Source organism: Channa argus, chromosome 22, assembly GCF_033026475.1.
Source record: "Channa argus isolate prfri chromosome 22, Channa argus male v1.0, whole genome shotgun sequence".
NCBI classification, from domain to species: domain Eukaryota; kingdom Metazoa; phylum Chordata; class Actinopteri; order Anabantiformes; family Channidae; genus Channa; species Channa argus.
Window position 1 is genome coordinate 2,597,532 of NC_090218.1, and position 20,610 is coordinate 2,618,141.

The window sequence follows — 20,610 nt, forward strand, 5'->3', positions numbered from 1 at the left end:
CAAAATTATACAGTTTTTCTCCACAATGACTTAACCTAATTTGATTGTACTGTAGTTACTTCTGTGTTCTGCTAAATTGGCTTGTTTTTCTCAACAAGTGCATTATTTTGGGAAATGATGTATATGAGTATGTTTCTTATTTCATTCTGTAGCATCTAACTTGTGAATTCTATGTTGAATACGGTGAAAAGCTTACATTGAATGTGTTGCTGCCTCCCTAATAAAGATCACAAACAGGTGCACTTTGTTAACGCTAGCAACACGTTTGATTGGTTAGCCTCTGCTCTGGCTGCTTGACATGTTTTGGCCAGTTATCATCTGATTAGTGTGTAGTGACCCCTTTTCTCTATGGCTGACTGGGCAGACCTGACCTCTGTGGTTTCCTCATTGTACCGCACTGACCTCTCCTCTGTGTATCTAACTTACTTACAAATATGGTTTTAAAGAGATCTTGTATTTATAAGTCTAATCTCCCTATTTTCTTTTTTAATTTCTTCACAGCTCTTGCAGGTAAAACCTCTCCAACCAGCTCTGATGCCCTCCTCAGTTCCTCAGCATTGACAGCCAGTCCTTCACCACCAAATGTGTACCTTCCAGCCAACTTTAAAATGTCCAATGCACAATTGGCTTTCTTTTTGCGGGAGGCTCAGATCACAGGACAGACAGTTGGCGGGAGCAGTAAGAGCAACAGTAGCCCCAGCACTGGCCACCCGCTGCAGCGATCAGAGAGTTTTGTAGTTTTCCAGACGAAAGACCTCCCTGCCATCAACATAAGCTTTGGGCCTTTTGCCCGGGACCAGGCTCTTTCCAAGGAGTTGCTCCAGCCAGCTAGTCCACTGGATATTCCAGGCCAGCTGACAGTCAACTGGAAAGTGCGTGCTTTCATTGTCCAGTCCCGTGTCTTCTCCAACAATCCCACAGTGCAGGTGTTTTTTTACATTGCTGGCCGTGACTGGGATGACTTCAAGGCACAGGACCAACTGCCCTGCGTTCGTCTGCACGCCTTTAGGGATGTCCGTGAATTCAAAACCTCCTGCCGCATGAAAGGTAACCTGGCGCAGTGCTTGGCCCAACTGGAGCTGCCTCTATCTTGGTTTAACACCAATGTGGCTCCACTGGGTCGGAGGAAAGGCTCCGGTGATGGGCTCTTGGATGGGCTAACCAGTGAGTCCCTCCAGGCTGAACTCTACTACACACTCCATGAGCCCAATCTGGAGGGGGAGTGCATTGAGGGTTCAGGTCATAGGGGTGGCGGTGGTTCCAGGGGAGAACCTCTCTCACAGCACCCTCTGCTGCGCATCGGAAGTATCAGCCTGTATCAGGCTGGCCAAGAGCAGCTGCTTGTAGACAAGCAGTTAGACAAGAACATGTTCCTCAGGCTGCCTGAGAAGCCCCTAAAGCCCGGCGAGACCCTCAAAATCTTCCTCTACTTGATGCCCAACTCCACTGTTGAACAGTTCAGTCTCAAGTAAGTCTCTTTTAAACGTATACTGAAAGCATACACTGTGTGTTGCTTCTTTTCCATCCTGAATGTCACATTTAATGTGTTTAAATATTCATACATTTACCCTTTTGAAAAAAACAATGATCAAGCTGTTTACATGCAGAGCAGAAGCTCAGTCTGTGTATTTTCCTGTTTTCATGCAATCATGTACACAAGAATTATTGATGAATAGATTATTTGCCTGCTTCCCGGTAGACCTGAGCCAACATTAGTCATTTCCCCGCTGTCATAAACTGCAGTCTTGTATATCTCTTCTAATAATGCTAACACATTATTGCCTGCAATTTGTCCAAGGTTTATGCTTAAAACGGTAAGATTGTATGCAAACTAAACTGTGTGTGTCCTGCGTCTTATGAGGTCCTGAGTGGACAGGCTTAAAAGAAATACAGGATTTGCATGTCCAAATAGTCCCCCATTAATGGAATAATTATTACAGCACTGGCTGTCTTCATTAAAGTCTAAATGATCATTTTCATTCACAGCGGCATAATTAGATAAAGGTTTTTCCCATAACATCAAAATTAATTCCAGCATTTTATGGCATAAGATCAGGGTGTGCATGGAATTGTGGCCAATGTTATGTAATCCCAGTCCATGCAATCTTCTCTGTGTTGGGCTTTAAAACACATGAGTTGCAGAGCCATTTACGTTCATTTTGAGTCTGAAGAGCCAAATGAGCATGTAATCACACATTTCATCCTTCTCATTAATTTCTCCTCCACTGAGCCATGGAATGTGCCAGCAGTAATTAAAGTCAGGTAAGATAAAGAGGAGAGGACAGGGTTAAAGGGTAGCAGCACTGTCAGTTTCACCTTTTAAAGTGGTGGGCTAACATAAAGGGGGTTCTTTTTTTCCTCTCAGGGACTTTGTGAATAATTTCCAGTGAACTGTTGCTCAAAGCAGTTTGTGTTTAAAGCACCAGACTTGTGTTGTTTGACCAGGTAATAGTTGTGGATCACATGTTGACATACCCTGTGCACCATAGTCTTTCACTCTCTTCCACTTTTACTGCAGTACAAATCAAATGCACAATTTGGGCAACAGACAAGAATCAAGAATCTAGTAAATTCCTATGTATGGTATGCCTACAGCACTATACTTCATGTTTCTATCTCCGATTAATAATAACTAGTGCTCTTTATCTCTGAAACACACAGACGTCTGGTAGTCTGGTAGTTAAATGTGCGTGTTTGATAGCATTCCCATCATGTAAAACCCATATAGTATTAATTTCAATATATACACATTTCTTCTATAATAACATATCACTTTAAACATTATCATGGCATTTTATGAACACTTTGACTTCTGGAGGGGGAATAAAAGGTATGATTGAATTTAAATTCATAATATTTGTTCTCATATTTCCAGTGTATAAATGTCTTCATTTCATTAGCATATAAATGGCAAAAGCCCATCAAACTAAAATAATAGAACTTTATCTAAGTACATACTGTACATCCTAGCAATATGAAGTTTTGTATTTCAGCTTAGGTGATAGTGACTCACATGGAGATGTGTAGAGTAGATTTGATTTACTGCCCTTTGTGCAAGACTCCTTTCATTTTGTCACAATTTGTTTCATTGATATTTCATCAAAATATTTATTATTAGGTCAGTGGTCTTCTTGATACATGTTATGGAATCATACCTTTTGTTGCATTGTGCATGCATTTTAGCATAATATAAAGTGAAAAATAGGAGGTTTTAGATGCGATTTAAGCAAATATAATAGCTGGACAAAATAGTTGAATTTCTCTATAAAGCCACTGGCAACTTGCTGTTGTATTTTCTGGGTTTTCTAGGTAGAGTTGCTCACAGCCTCCCACAACTCAGCCATCTCCTAATTCTAGCATTATTTTTTCCCTGTGTTCCCAGCACATCAATGTTCAGTTCATATTCTCTCACATTAGTACTGTGTCTCAGAAGGACCAAAATGGTTGTTGCAGTAAATAATATTTGCCAATGTTAAGTTTTTAAGTCTGACCCTTCCCCTGTAGAAATAGAGCGGAGGGAACACGGGGCTCAGTTTGGCTTTCTAGTCTCTGCACTTCTTTGCCTCTCTTTGGTTGTCAACCCAGTACTCGGAGTTAGAGAATAAATGATTATTTTCACTTGACAAAGCTTGAGGAAAGCAAGGTGTTTTTCTGCTTGTTGGCGTATATGCAGCTGGAAGAAGAGAAAAGCAAGAAACCCATTACAGGGTAACTCAGAAAAGATGATGAAACACATTGTAAATATGATTGCTGTAATCTTAATAGAATTACTTACAGACTTTAATGTAGGGATTTGCAGTATATAAATTAAGCAGCACTAACTCATTAAGCTCAGACAGAAAACCAGTACAATTTCTTGTAGCAGAAATAGTTAATAATAGTCTTTCCTACAATAAAACCCTGCTCATTATGGAGTGATATCAACTGCACTCTGTCATTTTCCAATTACCGACCTCAGAATGTATCCATAAGACAAACAGAATTCAGATGCTGGACACTTACAGGATAATTGGTCTCTTTAATTTTGAAATAAAGAACAAATTGACTACATTTATATATTATTGTCAGAGTTGTCCTTGTCCACAGGAGTCCCAACCCCAGAAATACTGTCTTCACAGTACCAGGGCACCATTTGCACCCTTTTTTAACACACTCTGTAAAGTCTATGATCTTGTGCCAGTCTTAAAATTCTGCTCTCAAAAAATCCACCCTAACACAGAGTCTCCGTCTGACAGTGTTCTTGACTTTTACTGATGTATGCCTTCATTAAGATTACAAAATAGTTTCATTAAATCAGAGTAGAGAGTGGCTGAGGGAATCTGTCAGTCAGGATGTGGTGTGACAAAGTTACAGTAAGGCTTTGTAGTACAAGAGGAAGGCTTTGTCAAATCCCCTGCCTCGTGAAACATTTAGCTGACCATGTTAGCATCCACATACCGCTGCCGTTCTTAGGCAGGCTGTGTGTTTCTGAGCCCCTTGCAGAGATTTAAATGAGGAGTGATAAAACAGGAGAGTTAAAAAGAGATGGGGCAGGGAGAAGAAAGCCCAGTTTGAGCCTCACAAGTGACTTAACTCGATAGGGTGTGAATTCAGTAGTTCAGGAACCCAACTGTCGAGTTGTCCCCGCACATCGAGGAGGATGATTAAAGATGCAATAAGACACATCTTTAAAGATGTATCAGACGGCCTTCTCTTCCTCCTCTGACTCTCCCTTTGCCTCCATCATTCCTTCCAATTTTCTTCCTTTTCAGTCGTATAGCTTTGAAGATGTCTGACTTGTTATTGCAGATGATGGCTTGCCAGACAGACACAGGGCAGAGCCCGGTCACTTGTGGAATTCGCCCATGTTTTCCCGCGGCCACAGTGGCACTGTCAGAAAAGTGCATTGTGTATGAATGCACGAGTACATGTCATGCCACGATGGGGAAGTTGTGTGTCAAGATTAGTTACCATGGCAACACAATAAAAATAATTTTATCTGCATGTAATTTACTCTAGCCTGCTGTGCTTGTCCTAGTGTAGGTTCATATTGCTGTGTATAGAAGAGTCTCCTTTGGACTTTGAATATCATTCAGAAGTCTTGTCTTCATTCATCTGCATTATTTTTCAACAACTAATTTGCAGAAAAGCTATTGTTTTTCACAAGCAGAATTTTCCATATTGCAGATTCAGTTTGTAAAAATAGAGTTACATTTTCACGTAAAAACCAATGTCAACACTAGTCACACAAGAACACATCAAATAGATTATACCTCCCCGGGCCAGGGAATCCCTCAGGATCCCCAGGACAATCTAGAAAACATTGCTGGGAGAGAGATATGTTTGGTTAACTTGCTGTCACTTTGACATGAGCCCGGATAAGGCTGAAGTGAAAGATGTCATCCCCTAACTGCGTAATTATTCATCTTAGCTCTTTTTTGCTCACTAAATGTCCAAACCATACGTTTTGTCTTTTTTTCCTGTTGTCACATCTGTCTGTCACCACTTCAAGAACCGCTAAAGGTATTCACTACTAAATACAAAGCTTAGGCCAATAAGTTATGTCATTGAATTAGTGCTTGGAAGCCTGGCTGAGTCACCTGAGTTCAATTGTAACTATTCAGCAAAGCTTAAACACATACAGTAGTTGCTGATTGTATCATACCTGGTGGCACAACATGAATTTTTACCTCTCTGCCTGTTATGTGTGCCATTTACGCACTTATTCACATCAGCACAAATACAAGCTCTACGTATTTACATTGCTAATGAACCGAACCTAGTTAGACCTGGTGGACTGCCAGAAACTGTGTTCACTGATTTATTTATATGCAGACTTACTTTCAGGATACCAAAGGGTTATGAAAGTACTTTAACCCAAATCAGACTTTTCGATTATAGTGACCTATTGACCTTTTCACTGAAGTAAAACCAGACACTAAGTAGCACACACAGTATCGTTCTTATCCTCATGTATATGGACAGTATAAGGCTCTTGGAAACTGTGTAGTACTCCAGAGCCCTGAGTAAGCCGCATAGTATTCATGGCTGCAAATTAAGGCTTGAGGAGACAAAGTGCAATGGAAGCCAGAGAGAATGACCCACATTCAGCAGCAGTGGCTTCATCCCCAGCAGCAAGATGGTTGCTTGCACCTTGTAGGGAGCACAGCAACTTCCTGACCACAGCCTCTGCATCCTTCCAGCCCTGTGATCTCTCTCTGCTCAGTGTCCCAAGTCTCATTGCCGCTGTCAGTGTTGGCTTGTCTTTTCCCAATGCTTTGATGGAAAGTGTCAGCACCTCACGCCGTGGAGCACGTGTGCGTTCAGATCATATGACTTGGGAATCGATGCCTCTGCCATGGGGCGTCTTGTCAGGACACATTGGGTGACGGTGAGAAATGCTGTTTATCAGCATTCATCTTTGACAAAAGAGGAAATGTCACAAGAGTCTTGCTTGCCTCAAAGCGCTTTCCGCTTTCACTATGACAACATAAAACCAAGCCTCTCCGTTAGGAAAGATTGGAATGAACCATTCTCCCATGCCTCCATCCTCCTTCCCTTCTTTATTTCACTCTTTGTTTCTCAACTGTGACGAAGTTACATGGGTCAAACAGCAGGGGACGAAGTATTTACCCCTGTGAACTTTAATTTCTGTGGATCTCCTCTTAAACACCTTTGGCACAAATAACTAAAGGGGAATACACTGTGTGTGCCAAGATTTTAATGAAATGGGCTGTTTTGAGCTCAAGTTAGTTTTTTTAATGCTGAAGGAAAGTTGCATGTGTCAGCTCTCCATGCCAGGCGAATTGCAGATATTTATGCAGGGTTATTCCATTGCTTGGCTACTATTAAAAGAATTCAGCATTTATTTAATATCGAATGGACAAGATGTGTAAATTTTTTTTTAGGTGGCCAAGAGTTTATCATTTCATAGCCATATTTATTAAGCCTTCTTAATAAACGTTCACCCAAGCACTATCAATTAGACATTCTATGTAATGGAGCTTATACCTGAAAAGCCCACCTCGGTCAAGTACTCAGCTGGAAGCTGATTAGGCACTGACACATTGAATCTCAATATTTTTCCCAACATACTCATATTTCTTTTACTGGAAACAAAGAAAGCCAGCTAGTCTTAGTTTAACCAGCAGACGTGTCCCCTACCGATTTCAAATATTTAAATTTGTGCACCATTGCAATTAGTAATGGCTTATTGTTCAGCTCCTATTAATCAAAACCTTTTCAACCCTGTTTGAGCATGTTTCGGGAACAAACACTGTTCAGAGCCACCAACACATTTCAAAGCCAATAAAGATCCAAAGAAAGCAAATATAAAGCCAAATAGTTGAATAATGTCATCTGGAATACTCTAAAAGTGCTGTACAGGAAGATATAATCAGCACTTTTTTCCCCATTAGACACGTAATCAAACTTAAACGAACTCTTTCCGACAGTGTTAATTGTGCTGGACCTTTGAGATGTGCTTGGCTTTGTAGGAAAATCATTTCACTTTTACATTTTTTTTAAGATCACAGGTCATATAATTTAAAAACCATACGTTTGGAGAGACAGTTCAGCCGTATCATCTATTCCCACTGCTAAGTATCAGTGTGCAGGTCTTTTTATAGTCTAAATGGCTTTCAGTAATCCATTTTAATTAATATGACATGAAATGCTACTGAGTGGCAATCATTCAAGCTCTCTGCTGTTTTTTCATTTTGCATATATTTGGTATTTAATTATCTCATACTATAGATTGGTGATATACACTCTGCCTCTGCAGAAATGTGGGCTTTAGCATAACGTCGCCCATTCCACTGCACTGGTCTAATGAAAGCTGTAATATTAGAACTGCTGTGAGGTTGTGCAGATAATTGGAGAGGTATACAAATATTCTTTTTTTTTTTATTAATTTCATTATATAAACTTCTCTGGTTTAATATTTTATTGTATGGTAGAGTTTGTTTTTTAATTTAATAGTATCGTACCTATATGTTCTTATTTAGGTGTCGTGATTTGGGTAATCAGTTGACCAAGCAGGAGCCTGAGGGTCACATTGGCAAAAAGCTCTGAGCTTTTTGTTTCCTTATTCTGCAAACAATTTCTCGAGTTTTTCAATACGATTAGTTTTTAGTTATCTTCAAAGTGAAATACCGTTAAACTAAACATTTAGTTTGTCATCTATTTTAATCTGTACACTAGATGGCAGAAAACTGTTTTTCTGGCTGAAAAGAATGCCAAAACAGAGTTTCACATATTACTTCTAACTAAAGTTTTTTTTTGGCCAGACCGTCACTACAGCTAGTATTGACAGTTCAAGCATTTCACTCGCATTTGCCAGTAAAAATTAGAGCATATGGATGTGAAAATGTAGTCAGGTGCACAGGTGTGAGTGATAACTACATTAGGGAGGTGGGGGCCAAATTGGGAACATTTTATCTGTATTTTAGAGAACAGAGAGTGAGAAGAACGGTTTGGGAATTGTGGTTTTATAGTGCCTCCTCTCTCTGGTAACTTCTGACGGAGAGACAAATACTGTGCTTCCTCGCACTGATTTTTGAAATTATTCCTTTTTCGATTGTTTCTTTTCTTTTTCTTTTTATTAAAGTGTTTTGTTGTGAAATGTGTAAAGCAACAGGATTGTAATTTCTAAAACAACTCAGAAAAGTAATGGAGTGCAAATTGTAGTATAGTCAGATGCAGAGGGGTGAAAGTTGAAGTAGCCATTGCCTAATCTACTTATCTAAAGGACAGATATTTTAAAATATGTGTAACAAAGTATTTGTTTTACTTAATTACTTTCCACTACTGTTCATGCAAAATAACTTTTTTATGATGTAGATATTTATCCAAACATTCATTTGTTTTCATCTTGACAAGATAATTTTATGCCTCCTGGAAAATGTATCTGGTTACGAAATAGTCTTTCAGTGAATGGAAATGCATTTTATTTGCTAATCTTTTCTGCAGTGTTAAAATTCACTGTGTTTATGTCATTAGTTTAGTACATGTAGCCTTTTACATCCTTGTCCACAAAGGCCTTAAGATGGCGACAAGAGTGGCAAAATAACGAGAATCTCCTACTCATTCGACATCTTGATTCAATTTTGGGACTGCAGTACAATGTGTGCATTGCAAATTGTTAATTGTGTGAAAAACTAGAAAACATACAATCGTAATAATCCAGCCTGATTCACAGAAGCATTTTTTACTGTTCATTAGTGATAACCTCTGATTCTCAGGGCACAGTCTAAAGAAACTGAGAAGTTATACTTTAGAGTTATATTTTATTTTATGAGGTTTATTGGGCTAATAGTCCCATAAAATGTGTGCATTTGAAGAAATTGCTAAACACATCTGGGACAGCTCGGAATCTCCTTTCGAGTGTCACTCTTGGTAAAATCCCCTGAAAGCATCCAAAAAGTCACAAGCATTTTTTTTTTTTATTATTTATATATCAACAGAACTTTCTTCATTTGGCTTAAATCTGTGGTTCTTTTATAATAAACACACAATGAAAAATGGCATTTATGACAGAGTAGCAGGATAGACACTGCAAAATGAATTCCCGTGTCGGCTTCAGCGGAAAGCACATCTGGAGCAACTCTCTATTGGCAAATGAGTCAAAAGATTAAGTTTAAAAAGCAAAATGAGCACTTAAAACCCACAAATGTTTCTGATTAACAGCAGTTCTGCATGAAGAGTGGACCAAATTACCCCATGCATCTGGGAGAGACTGATTAATTCATCAAAAAGTGTTTTGCTGCAGACACTGCTGCTAAATGTGCTGTCATCAGTCATTGAGCTCAAGGAAGTGCTGTGTTTTAACACAACTTTATTCAAGAAATAAATGAGTGACAGCATGTGTTTGCTCTGTTGCTTTTTATCTAATAGCAGATTTAGCTTTATGATTGGATGGCATTCAGTGAATTAAATGCAATATTGTGGAAAATCAGACAAGAGCAATATGTGTAGGTTGATAGGCAGGTAGTGAGGCATCTGCCCCAAGAGGTTATCATATTCCTCAGTCAGCATCAAATTTCTGTCCCCCTTCCTCAGCTATTAGATAATTTTCTACCTGCACAAAGCAGCCATCCTCCAACACCCATATCTTCAAAAACTATTGGGGTTTAGGGGACAAGACTAAGATAAGCCATATTTTCCACTGCAGGCAGCCTCCAGTTACCTGTCCCTCCCTCTTTCATGTTGTCAGAGACAGAAATTGGTGAAGTTTTATTGCTATCCCTCCCCCCTTCCCTCCCTCCCGCTTTTTGCTTTTTTATGATGCCTGCCAAGACATTTGCCCGGCCGATCTGTAGTAATAGATACAGCTCTACCCAGCGTGAAGGATTGGACTGCCCAGTAGGCGTGGAGAAGTTCCGTCGTCCCAACACAACTCACTTCGTATTTTAATGATGTACTCTCTTCCTTGAGTAAGTGTTTTTCACAGAGCTAAACATTAAGTGCTGTACACAAAGATACTGCTGTCCTGAGAGAAGGACAGCGGTAAAGTGTGTCTTAGGCCATATATGGTTGGATTATGTTCTTGGAACATTAGGTAGGCTATTTAACAAGAAGAACAAAGGTTCTGCTTTTGGTTTCTAATGAACCTGAAAGATCAAAAGTTCCCTGCAGTTTTTACATCGAGGCTGTTAAGATGTTATCATGGACCATTTGAGATGCCATATGTAGTCATAACCTTGTATTCACTGTAAACACTGGAAGGTTGAGAGTCACAACGAACTTGAGAGGAAGGGGTGAAATAAACAACATTCATAAGGGCACATTCATGATGGCCTATTGAAGGCAGTGCTGTGCCTTTCCATGCTCAAATAAATGCACCTTGGCAGAATTTCTGTCTTTTATGCAGCATAACGAGAGTAATGGTAAATGATTAATGTGTAAGATAATGCACCCTGAGCATTATGGGAAAATCGCCAATCTCATTGGAAGATTTCTAGATAAAGAAATGAATGGCTTTATGCATATTCATTAATGTCTCACATTTTTACCCTTACTACTTTTTCATTTGAATCAGGGCAGTATTGATTCTAGCATCTGTAGCCTAGTTATTTACGTTAGTGTCAGAGACTGTTTATCTTGGTGAACTCTCTCCTTTCTAATATATTTTCAAATTTTTGGGGCATAAAATCACATTAGCAGTTATATTGACTGAAATTATATTTATTTTTCTATCTTACTGACAAATGCAAGTTATTGTTTCTATGTTATAGAACTGAAATAGCAACCCTACTTTTTTTTTGGAGGCATTTCAGCCGAGATATTTAAATATCTCAGACAGACATTTCATCTAATTTAAACCAGAATTTGGAATATGAATATCCTGCATCTCAACTGTTAAGAAACTGTGCAGTGTATTATGTATCTTTTTTTCATTAGTAATGTTTTTTTTTTTGTGGGTAAAAATAATGTATGCTGTAATAGCAGGGGTCACAGGGAGTTGATAGGGACTTGTGCAATATGATGTTTTTGGAACCTGTGTAGTGCTACTGTGTCTCTTTAACAACACCGAGGTAATGTCTAACAACTGCAAATTGCATTTATATGTGGTTTGTGTTATTTGTAAGAACAGTCTGATAGCTACCAAGACTGTATTGAGAAGAACTGACTGTACCCCACCTACCTGCATCCTCCCCCATGCAGTGAAGCCCTGCTGACTATACCACCACATGTGAACCTTTTTTTTTTTTCCTTTTTTTTCCCCAGCTCATTTCTTTGTTCTTCTTACGTGAGGAGTGGGCTCCAGTGTGGAGGTTCCTACTGCTGGAAGGTTATGTTAGGCTGATTTAAATTAGAATAATTTTGAGCACTCCTCAAAATTGATGCCTCCCAGCAAACTAGGACACATTTGTTATGGCCATTTGGTATGCCCTCCCATGCTCTTTAATGGTTGTTTAGTGCTCCAGCCTCACAGCTCTGCATCATGAACTCTCACTTGTATTTTGTATTTTATTTTTTTTTTGCTTTTACATTTTAAAGAGAGTGGGCAGTGAAACTCAGACTATTAGTACCATAGAACAATCTTAGCTCATAATAATAGCTAAAATTGGCACATATGAAACTTTTCTCTTTAAAATAGCTTGTATGAAGTGGATTGGTAACATATTCAGGAAAAACATATTATTCTCTGTGGTGGTGAGGTTTTAAGGCCTGTGGTAGTCTTTGTTTATTCCTCTGTGGGAAGAGTTTTGTTTAAGAAAGCAATTTTTGTTGTAGTGCTAGAAAGCATCCTGCTGCAGAGGGACCAAGAGACATTGAGTGCAGTGTTGTTATTTCAGGTTCAGGCTTGAAGGCTCCTCTCTAATTTTTTGTTCTTCTTTATGGAATATCCAGGATTTTGTTTTCATACTTACAATTCCAACAGTCTAGTGATACATAAAAACAGAGTGCAAACATAGGCTAAAAGGCTAGAGGCAAGTTCAAGTTGGTGGTCAGAGGATTTTCACTTTAGACACCACAAATCATTTACCACTTCAACCTTTAAACAAAACCACATTTTTCGTAACCCATGTGCTTCTCATGCCTAAACTTAACTACACATGCGTCTCTGAAGTTGAACTCAGGTTCGTGGTGTGACAGCCCTGCACATTCAATGTCTGGAACCCCTCCTTCCAATCTCCTTTATGTTTTTAATAAAATAAGTGCTTCATTTATTCCAAATTATGTTGCATTGGAACATAACCCATCCCATGCATTACATCCTCTCCAGAAATCGTGTTGGCAGTTTCGGTGCATAGGAATGTAATTTATAGAAGACAGGGTTATTCTCTACCCACTAAGGGCTACAATAATCACTAAGTGTTACAGCCCACGGGGTGGAGGCTATTAGAGATGAATTTGACACCTACTCAGAACTTTCAGCTTGAAAATGTTCTTGCATACTTAAAATAATCTAAAGGATTTTTTTCCCCCTGCATATTTCAAAATGTGTAAAACCAATCACAAACACCTAAACTCGGTGAACACCTGTTACCAAGCATGGCGAGGTGTTTTTATGTGCATCCTTTGCTAATAGGGTTCAAATACTGCACTGTATTTACTCAGTGTGTACATTTCAATATAATTAATATGGGAAGGCCATGTTAACTAACAGTAGATGAAGATTTATGTAAAATATTATTAGTGACAAAAGTCAATGGTAACATTTAACTGCAATCATATTCAGAAAATTTTTGTTGGTAGGAACAGATCTCTGTTGGCTGGTAGAAAAGTGATAATGATGGTGATAGTGGGGGCCCGTGTACACCAGCACTTTTACTTTGATTCTGAGCACATTTATGTTATTTCAAATTACATATTTTTATGCATTTACAGCAGGTATAACCTGTGATACTGCATAGTTTCCTCTAGGACGCACCCCTCTGTCATTATCCCCCCGCCACCATCCTCCAGCCCCTGCACATGTCAATCTAACATGTGATTTGTTTTTCACATATAACACCTGCCAGTGCCCTGTAATGCTGATAGCCTAACACTATTTGCAGAAACCCTTCACATCCGCTTGATATTCAGGTTTTGGAGTTCAGACAAATTCATATTATTGCAGAGCAAAATCATTTTGACAAGAAAATCATCCATTTGGCAAAATTCTTAAAACTGATACCCCACTAAATGTATTTTTCCTGCTTCAGTAAAGGTATTTTTAGCAAGGTTTGCTGTGTAAGTGAGGCAATATGATGGAGTCAAAAAGCTGAATATGACAGCACCCAGCAGCATTTTATTTCTTTACTTTTAAACTATGTAGTGATTGAAGACTGTAAAAAAGGAAATACACAGTTATGGAATGTTGGGTTATGAGAACTAAATCAGTCAGAAAGTGCAGTAACCAAAAACAGATTTCACAAAATTTAAAAAACTCCTGAAACTGAAACTTCATCCACTGTACGTTATGTTTTCCACTTATAACCAAAAGTACAGAATATATATTTGATACAAGTGCTTTCTGAAAATGACATTTTCCTAAATTGTTTTGCAGTGTCTGTCTATAATACCATTATAATTAAGTAGTTCAATGGATAATTGATGATCTGATCACACAAAGAGTGCGGCCATTTTGTATTTCTGTAATTGAATAATATGGGTTTTAAATTCAAAAACATATCTTTGTGAAGTCAAATTATGATTTATATTTCTTTTATGAAACCTGGTTACCAGGCAACAGGGATCAGCCTCGCAAGGTGTTTGATTTGTTTAGAATATTAGCCCTTCATTTACTTAAGAAAATTGCTACATGTCACCAGAAGGAGGCTTAATTATTCTCTCCTGCTGAAACCTAAGATACACACACACAGGCATTGAAATTGAATTTATTGCAAGTGCTAGAGGACTGTTTGGTTTCAGCTCATGTTCTTTCCCAGCTGCTGCGAATGGTTCATGTAGTAATTCAGCTTTCACTGTTGTCCCTTTGTGCAGCAAATGCCATTTTGGAGCTCATCTACTATCGCGACGGAGTACTGAGAAGCATAATCTGTGACACCAACGTATCACCTCTGATGTAAAACAGGCCGAATATCAACTTAGTGCTGCATCTGTGTAAAGACAAAAAGCTGCATCATATGTTACTCCTATTGAAGCACCCTTAAGTACACAGCATGTGCATTAACTTGTTAAGCAGCATCAATGCCTCCCTTATCATTTGCTGCAGTTAATTGAAGCCTAATGAAACCAATAGACCATACTGGGAGAGGGGCAGAGGATGTGGAGGAGGATTGGCCCTCAAATACATTTTTTTGGGTTCTCACTTTCACTTTACTTCCCCATCTGTCCCCGGCCTAGCAGGTGCTCGACTCTACTATACCTTAGTGGATGTTGGAGAGCTCGATGTGATAGAACAAACCAATTGGAACTGACAACAGGTCCCTTACACCCTCTCTCTCCCCTCCTACAATATTGGTATTGTGGCTGTTGTGTGCTGCCTCCCTCAGGCCCCAGCTTTAGCTGGCCTGTAGGAAGGCAAAGGGAATAGTTTGTGTTTACAGAGCTTGAACACCTTGGCCCATTGTATCTGCTGCATGTCGCGTTTTACAATTTAATTTGAAATCAACATGTCAACCAACATGGGAAATACTGCAGTATAGACAAAAGACAGAACTGCGATGGTGTTGATTCACCAAACATTTCATTGTTTGACTCTCCTTCTTTTCAGCATTGTTCGGTTACATTGATTATTGATTTTTCTAATCAAAGACAGCTATTACTGACTTGTAAACTCACCTGTGTGTTTAGAAGAAAGCATTGTTATTCTCAAATTTACATGCAAACATCTCTATTCTGCTTTTGCTTAGGATCTGTTAGCAAAGTTGGTGCTAACATGTGACCAAAACAGTTACCTTTCCTGTGTCCGAGAAATTACATTTATGTGCATCTAAACTGCAACAGTAAATACACTGTTTAAAAAAAAAAACCTTCAAAGAATAAAAACTCATTTGGATGGACTCCATTGCAGTCAGACTGACCTGTGTAGTAAAGACCTCTAACTAGAGAGAAAACAACTGTAGCAACTGTATTTATACTGTTCAGCTGTCACTGGGCCAGAGGTACATAGGTTTATTCTCAGAACAAAGGTGACAAATGCATGGCAGTATTGTGTGATTTTAAATATTTTCATTTCAAAGATAAAGTCTAAGCAATGGTTGAACCATTCATTGTTTTTTCTCTCTGTGTAATCTTAATCTCAATTAGTTGACTTTACTAGAAGATTGCATGGAAACCTGTTGACTTAAACAATTTCAGTTTTTATACAAGGTGAAATAAACAGTTCTATAAGCCTAAATCCTTAATTAAATGCGGTAGGCAAATCAAGTTTACTTAACATCATCCTCAGTCAGTGCTTTATTCATAATGATGAACTTTTTGTACCAAAATCAGTCTAAAATTGCTGTTACAAACTGGTTTTGTTTCTGTAAAAACAATAAAGCTAAAATCACTTGAGTGACCTTTCAGAATTCCAGTCAGTCAGCTCATCAATTTAAATATAAATCAATATATGTCAATATAAAACTTACATTTTTATGTCAATAATTTAATTTATGAGCATCTTTGGTGCTAGCTTTTCTTTGCTGGGGTGTTTTACTAAGGTGGCCATAGATTCCTTATCCATTAAACTGTACATCGAGCACTTACAGGTTACACCTTTCCTGTTGATAGTTTGTGTTTTTTTTTGCGTGTTTGTAGTTGTCAAAAACACTGGTAATGCAAACTACACAAGTAGTATTTTAAGTTTAGGGTATAATGATAAATATACAGCAAATTTGAATCATAGTTTGTGTCTGAAGGATATAAATGTTAGCCACAAGGGGCAGACTCTGGCCTATTTATCTGTGACATAGAAGAGCAGTTCTGCCACAGCAAAAATAAAAGCCATGGCAGATCACAGCAGAAAAAAATGGCAATGACAACCTACGTAAATGATAGGTATGTAGATGCAGGTATTTGTTGACAGGCTCATTAAGTTTTTTCCAAAACTTTCCACTGTTAGCATTGTGATTTGAACCTGCTTGATACTGCTTCATTGGCAATACATGGTATTGCATCTTATTTACACATAGCGGTAATTTTTAGGACGTGTACAACTCACTCATTTAGTTCATAAAACTAAATAAATGGCTGAGAAACCTGCACATTTCACATGTTTTGTTGTTGTTGTTTTTATCGATACTGTGCAGTGGTACAGTGTGATAATTTCTGCAAATCTCAATGGTGTATCGCCTTTGTATGTGGTTGGGAGAACAGCATCACAGGGCTTTCATGTGTTAAAATGCCATGGCAGTGTGTTGTATTATCGTACCATTATTCATGATGTAGAAAACCTCAGACATAAGTCTCTAGGTGAACAATGAATACATCCATATTTGTGCCATGTGCAGAGCATGGCTCCCTTCCAAGGAAACTAGGCGTCCAGTTTTATCTTTAGCTGACTTCACCTCAGCTGTGCTTGATAGGAGAGAAAGGAAAGGGAGATATGAACTTGACTTTGATAGAGGTCTGGGTACACAAAACAATATGATGCTCTATTTTTGCACACTTCTGCCAAATACCAAAAATACAGCTTGCAGTGTGAAAAGTAAATGTCGGGCCACCAGCTGCACAGCCTCATAAGCTGGTGGTGTGTGCTTGATGAAACCTAGACCTAAAGTTGTCTTGAGGCTGAGACTGCATGATGGGTAACGGTAATGTTTTACAACTCACTGCTCTCCTATTTTCCTGCTTTGAAGGAGTCAGTAAGCGTACTGTGATTGTCACGGTCACTGTTAATTTGGACATGCTTTCTGCACACTTAATTGAACAAACAACAGATCCGGTCTACAAGTCTGTGTGTGCTTATGTGTTCTCACACACACAGTTTAGTACATGTGTATCATTTGGGGATATACACAATTAAAATTCAGGCATAGTACTTTACGAACCCCCCAGCTGTTACAGTCCTAGCCTTGGCTGATTTCGCTGAATTTCAAGTTCATATCTGAGATTTATTATCTAATACCCTGGCTGGAATTTTATGGTTTAATGACCAGCAGTCGCTGCCATCATCAGGATCAGTTACAATTATATCCACATTGCATCTGATCAAATAAATGCAACTTCACTTGCTACCTCTTTAATGATTTTGGTTTAAAATTTTAGAGCTCACAGTTTTTGTCTGTGATTATAGATAGGAAATTATAAAGGAAGATTAAAATCCAGATTTCCAAGCCCCCTGGACATTCTGATCTAGCTCCTGTGTCTGTTTATGAGCTATCTCAGTTTGACCTTGAATCTGTAAAAGAGTGACTCAAAGTCTCCATTGGATGCCATTTACAGTTGAAATGAAACAGCAACATGAACTGTAATATAAGCGTTTGGGTTCACTGTCCTTTTGCGAATTAAAGTTGACACTTTTGCAGCTCATCACTCTTCTTTCCAGGCCAACTTTGTTTTTAAATTTGAGCTTGTCTGGCATAACAGTCGATGTCTTTTTGTACAATCGTCCCTTTTTAGCAAATGAACAAACTAATCTGGAGCATGTAATTAAGTTACTGCCTATGATTTTTTTTTTAAAGAGATAATCAGGAAAGTATTTCTCTGGAAACCAAAATCATATTTACTCCTGCTGTCTGTGTGATTCTCTAACACACATGTACTCATGATTTATCATCCAAAATTGCTTACACTTCTCCAGGAGCAAAGACTGTCCAAACCTAAATAGGTTTTTTGATATATCATCATGCTACTCATCACTCTGTACCTGTCTCACCTTCACTACATCCGTTTTCAACTCCTCTTCACCTCAATCTATTTCTCCTATCTCTTGTCCTTAGCTCTAATCTGTCCCATAATCACCTCAGCTCCTCTCTCACATGGTGTAAAACAAACCCCAGTTATTTTGACAACAGAACTGGACTGACAAATTGTGTCTTTTAGCAGTAACACTCCCATTAATTTTGTTAGAGAAGGAGCTTAGGGACATGAATAATGAGTTAGCCCCGGTTGGCCCTGTTTTCCAGTTGTGAAAGCCAAGCTTGTGGTCTAAAGAAACACTTTACTTTGTATAATTTTCACAAATATCATGCACGCAAACACATATAAATACACACACACAGACACACACACAGAGCATGAGGATGCACACATTACCCGCAGTGGCCTTTATGGACTGAACTGAATTGAACTGTGATATAATTCAGTACAACCATGGCCATAGTTCAGCATGCAACCTAAGTTCAGCAATTATTACACCACAGTTCTGACAGCTCAATAAAAATTCACCACATTTTTGCCTCTAGCTTGCATTTATAGCACATTTTACTGATACAACTGTAAATTTAAATGAGGACAGAGACTTATCCCAAAAGAAAGTAAAAGATGCTGTAATTTAGAGCTGTTGTTAAAGGAAAGTCCCAACTGTTTTTGAAACATTTTTCACTGATATCTACAAAGTCAGATGGAAAGATCAGCATTAATTTCAGCTCTGTCTAGCAATGAAACATACTAATAATAACTATGAAACCATAAGGTGAGGAAGGCCATACAACCAGTAGGTTTTCTCTTTTTAAGGTTTTCTTGTCTACACACCAGGGCTTGAAGTTATCTATTTTGCTCACCAGCTGCTGGTGTTTTCCAAAGTTTTAGCATTTTCACTGGCCAAACTGTTGTTTTGGGAAATTAGATATATATAATATAAGTTGACTAAAAATTCACTTGAACAATTTGCAATGTTAATGAGTACTGTACATACATTAATCAAGATTCCATAAAACACTACAGGTTTTTTATCCAATATTTAGGTGAGATAACTTTGTGTGTGAAGCTCTTTTTTAATGAAATAAAAAGAGTAGCTTTTTATTGCACACAATAAAAGTGGTGCAGGGGTGTACAAGGTCATTTGAAAACATAAAAACTAACTAAAAACAATAGCAAGAGAAACACTGTTTAATGTTTCATGCACCTTTATTACAAACAGAAGTAAATACTGTAATATAGAATAGAAAAAATCTCTGCACTAGAACAAAAGGGTAAAGAAGAACAAATGATTTTTGTTGTTTGTTGTTCAATTAAAATACTTAAAACTCTGGAAAACAACTCGACTTTGCAAGTTGTGTATGAGTCAAATGTGAAGGTGAGACTGAAGGAGTGAGGTAAAGTAGATTAAATGTCCTTGCTGCTTTCATCGTCAGAATCATTCCTTTCTCTGCTGGTTCCATAAAAGGTTTGGCCTTTAAGACGAGCCGCTACCACCATCCACTATTTGATGGCTGGATCAAAGTCTGTGATGGTCTCTTTTTGTCACAAGTTAATGTGTCCCCACATTTCTCTGCCAGTTTACATCTTGATTATGTTCTTCACACGGACTTCTTCTTTACATTGCTGAGTGTTATCGGTCACAAATGCGCAAGCGCAAGGCTTCATGTATGGTCCAATGAGCAAACGCTGTGTGCAGGTAGTGCTCAAGGGAGTTGTGTCAGGATTGGAGCGGCTGGATTGCCCATACTGTATTGAATGTCTCATCTGCTCTTTCTCCAGTGTGTAAACATGTTTCTCATAGCTGAGGCAGGCCACAAGGGTTTTTGCAACATCCACCACGCTGCTGTCCATCATATCACATGTCTTTGTGCTGTATACTTGTACAGGAGTATTTTGTATCTGTGAGGGAAGGAGTGGGTGTATATACAAACTTATATATACAGATGGACAGATCTCTATGAAACACCTCTTATATTAGTGCAGCACTGCAGATCAGTGCTAACAGCTCCTTAAACCTTCACTGGAGTTGACTGAGTAAGAACTATAACTGGTTATTTGTCTATGGCTGATCTGAACTCAGGTATGTAGGAACAATTTGTTGAAGAATCCTCTGTAGATATCCACCTTTTCTTTGTAGTCTCCTCTTAAAAATCTGTGTTCAGCAGTCACCTGTGTAGCAGGTACGCTGGGGCTTTACGATTGCCACCAGCATCACCACATCAATCCATAAAACATCCCTGCCTTTTTGACTTGAGGAACTACCATGACAGAGCAAAAAAGAGAGAAAAAGAAGGAGAATGCTTGTATGGACAAACATGAAGGCATCATCACTCCCTTGCACCGGGAGAGAGCTGTGATTGGCCGTGTACCAATATTGGTTCTGTCACATCT

The 20,610-nt window shown here is 38.6% G+C and overlaps 1 protein-coding gene across 2 annotated transcripts in view; it reads left to right on the forward strand.

Moving 5' to 3' along the window:
- tmem132e (transmembrane protein 132E) overlaps positions 1–20,610 on the forward strand; it is a 295,657-nt gene that overhangs the window by 203,693 nt on the left and 71,354 nt on the right. For both annotated transcript variants that reach the window (XM_067491978.1, XM_067491977.1), the window contains exon 2: positions 502–1,468. In XM_067491978.1, coding sequence (XP_067348079.1) covers positions 502–1,468 — 967 coding nt within the window. The remainder of the gene's footprint in view (positions 1–501; positions 1,469–20,610) is intronic.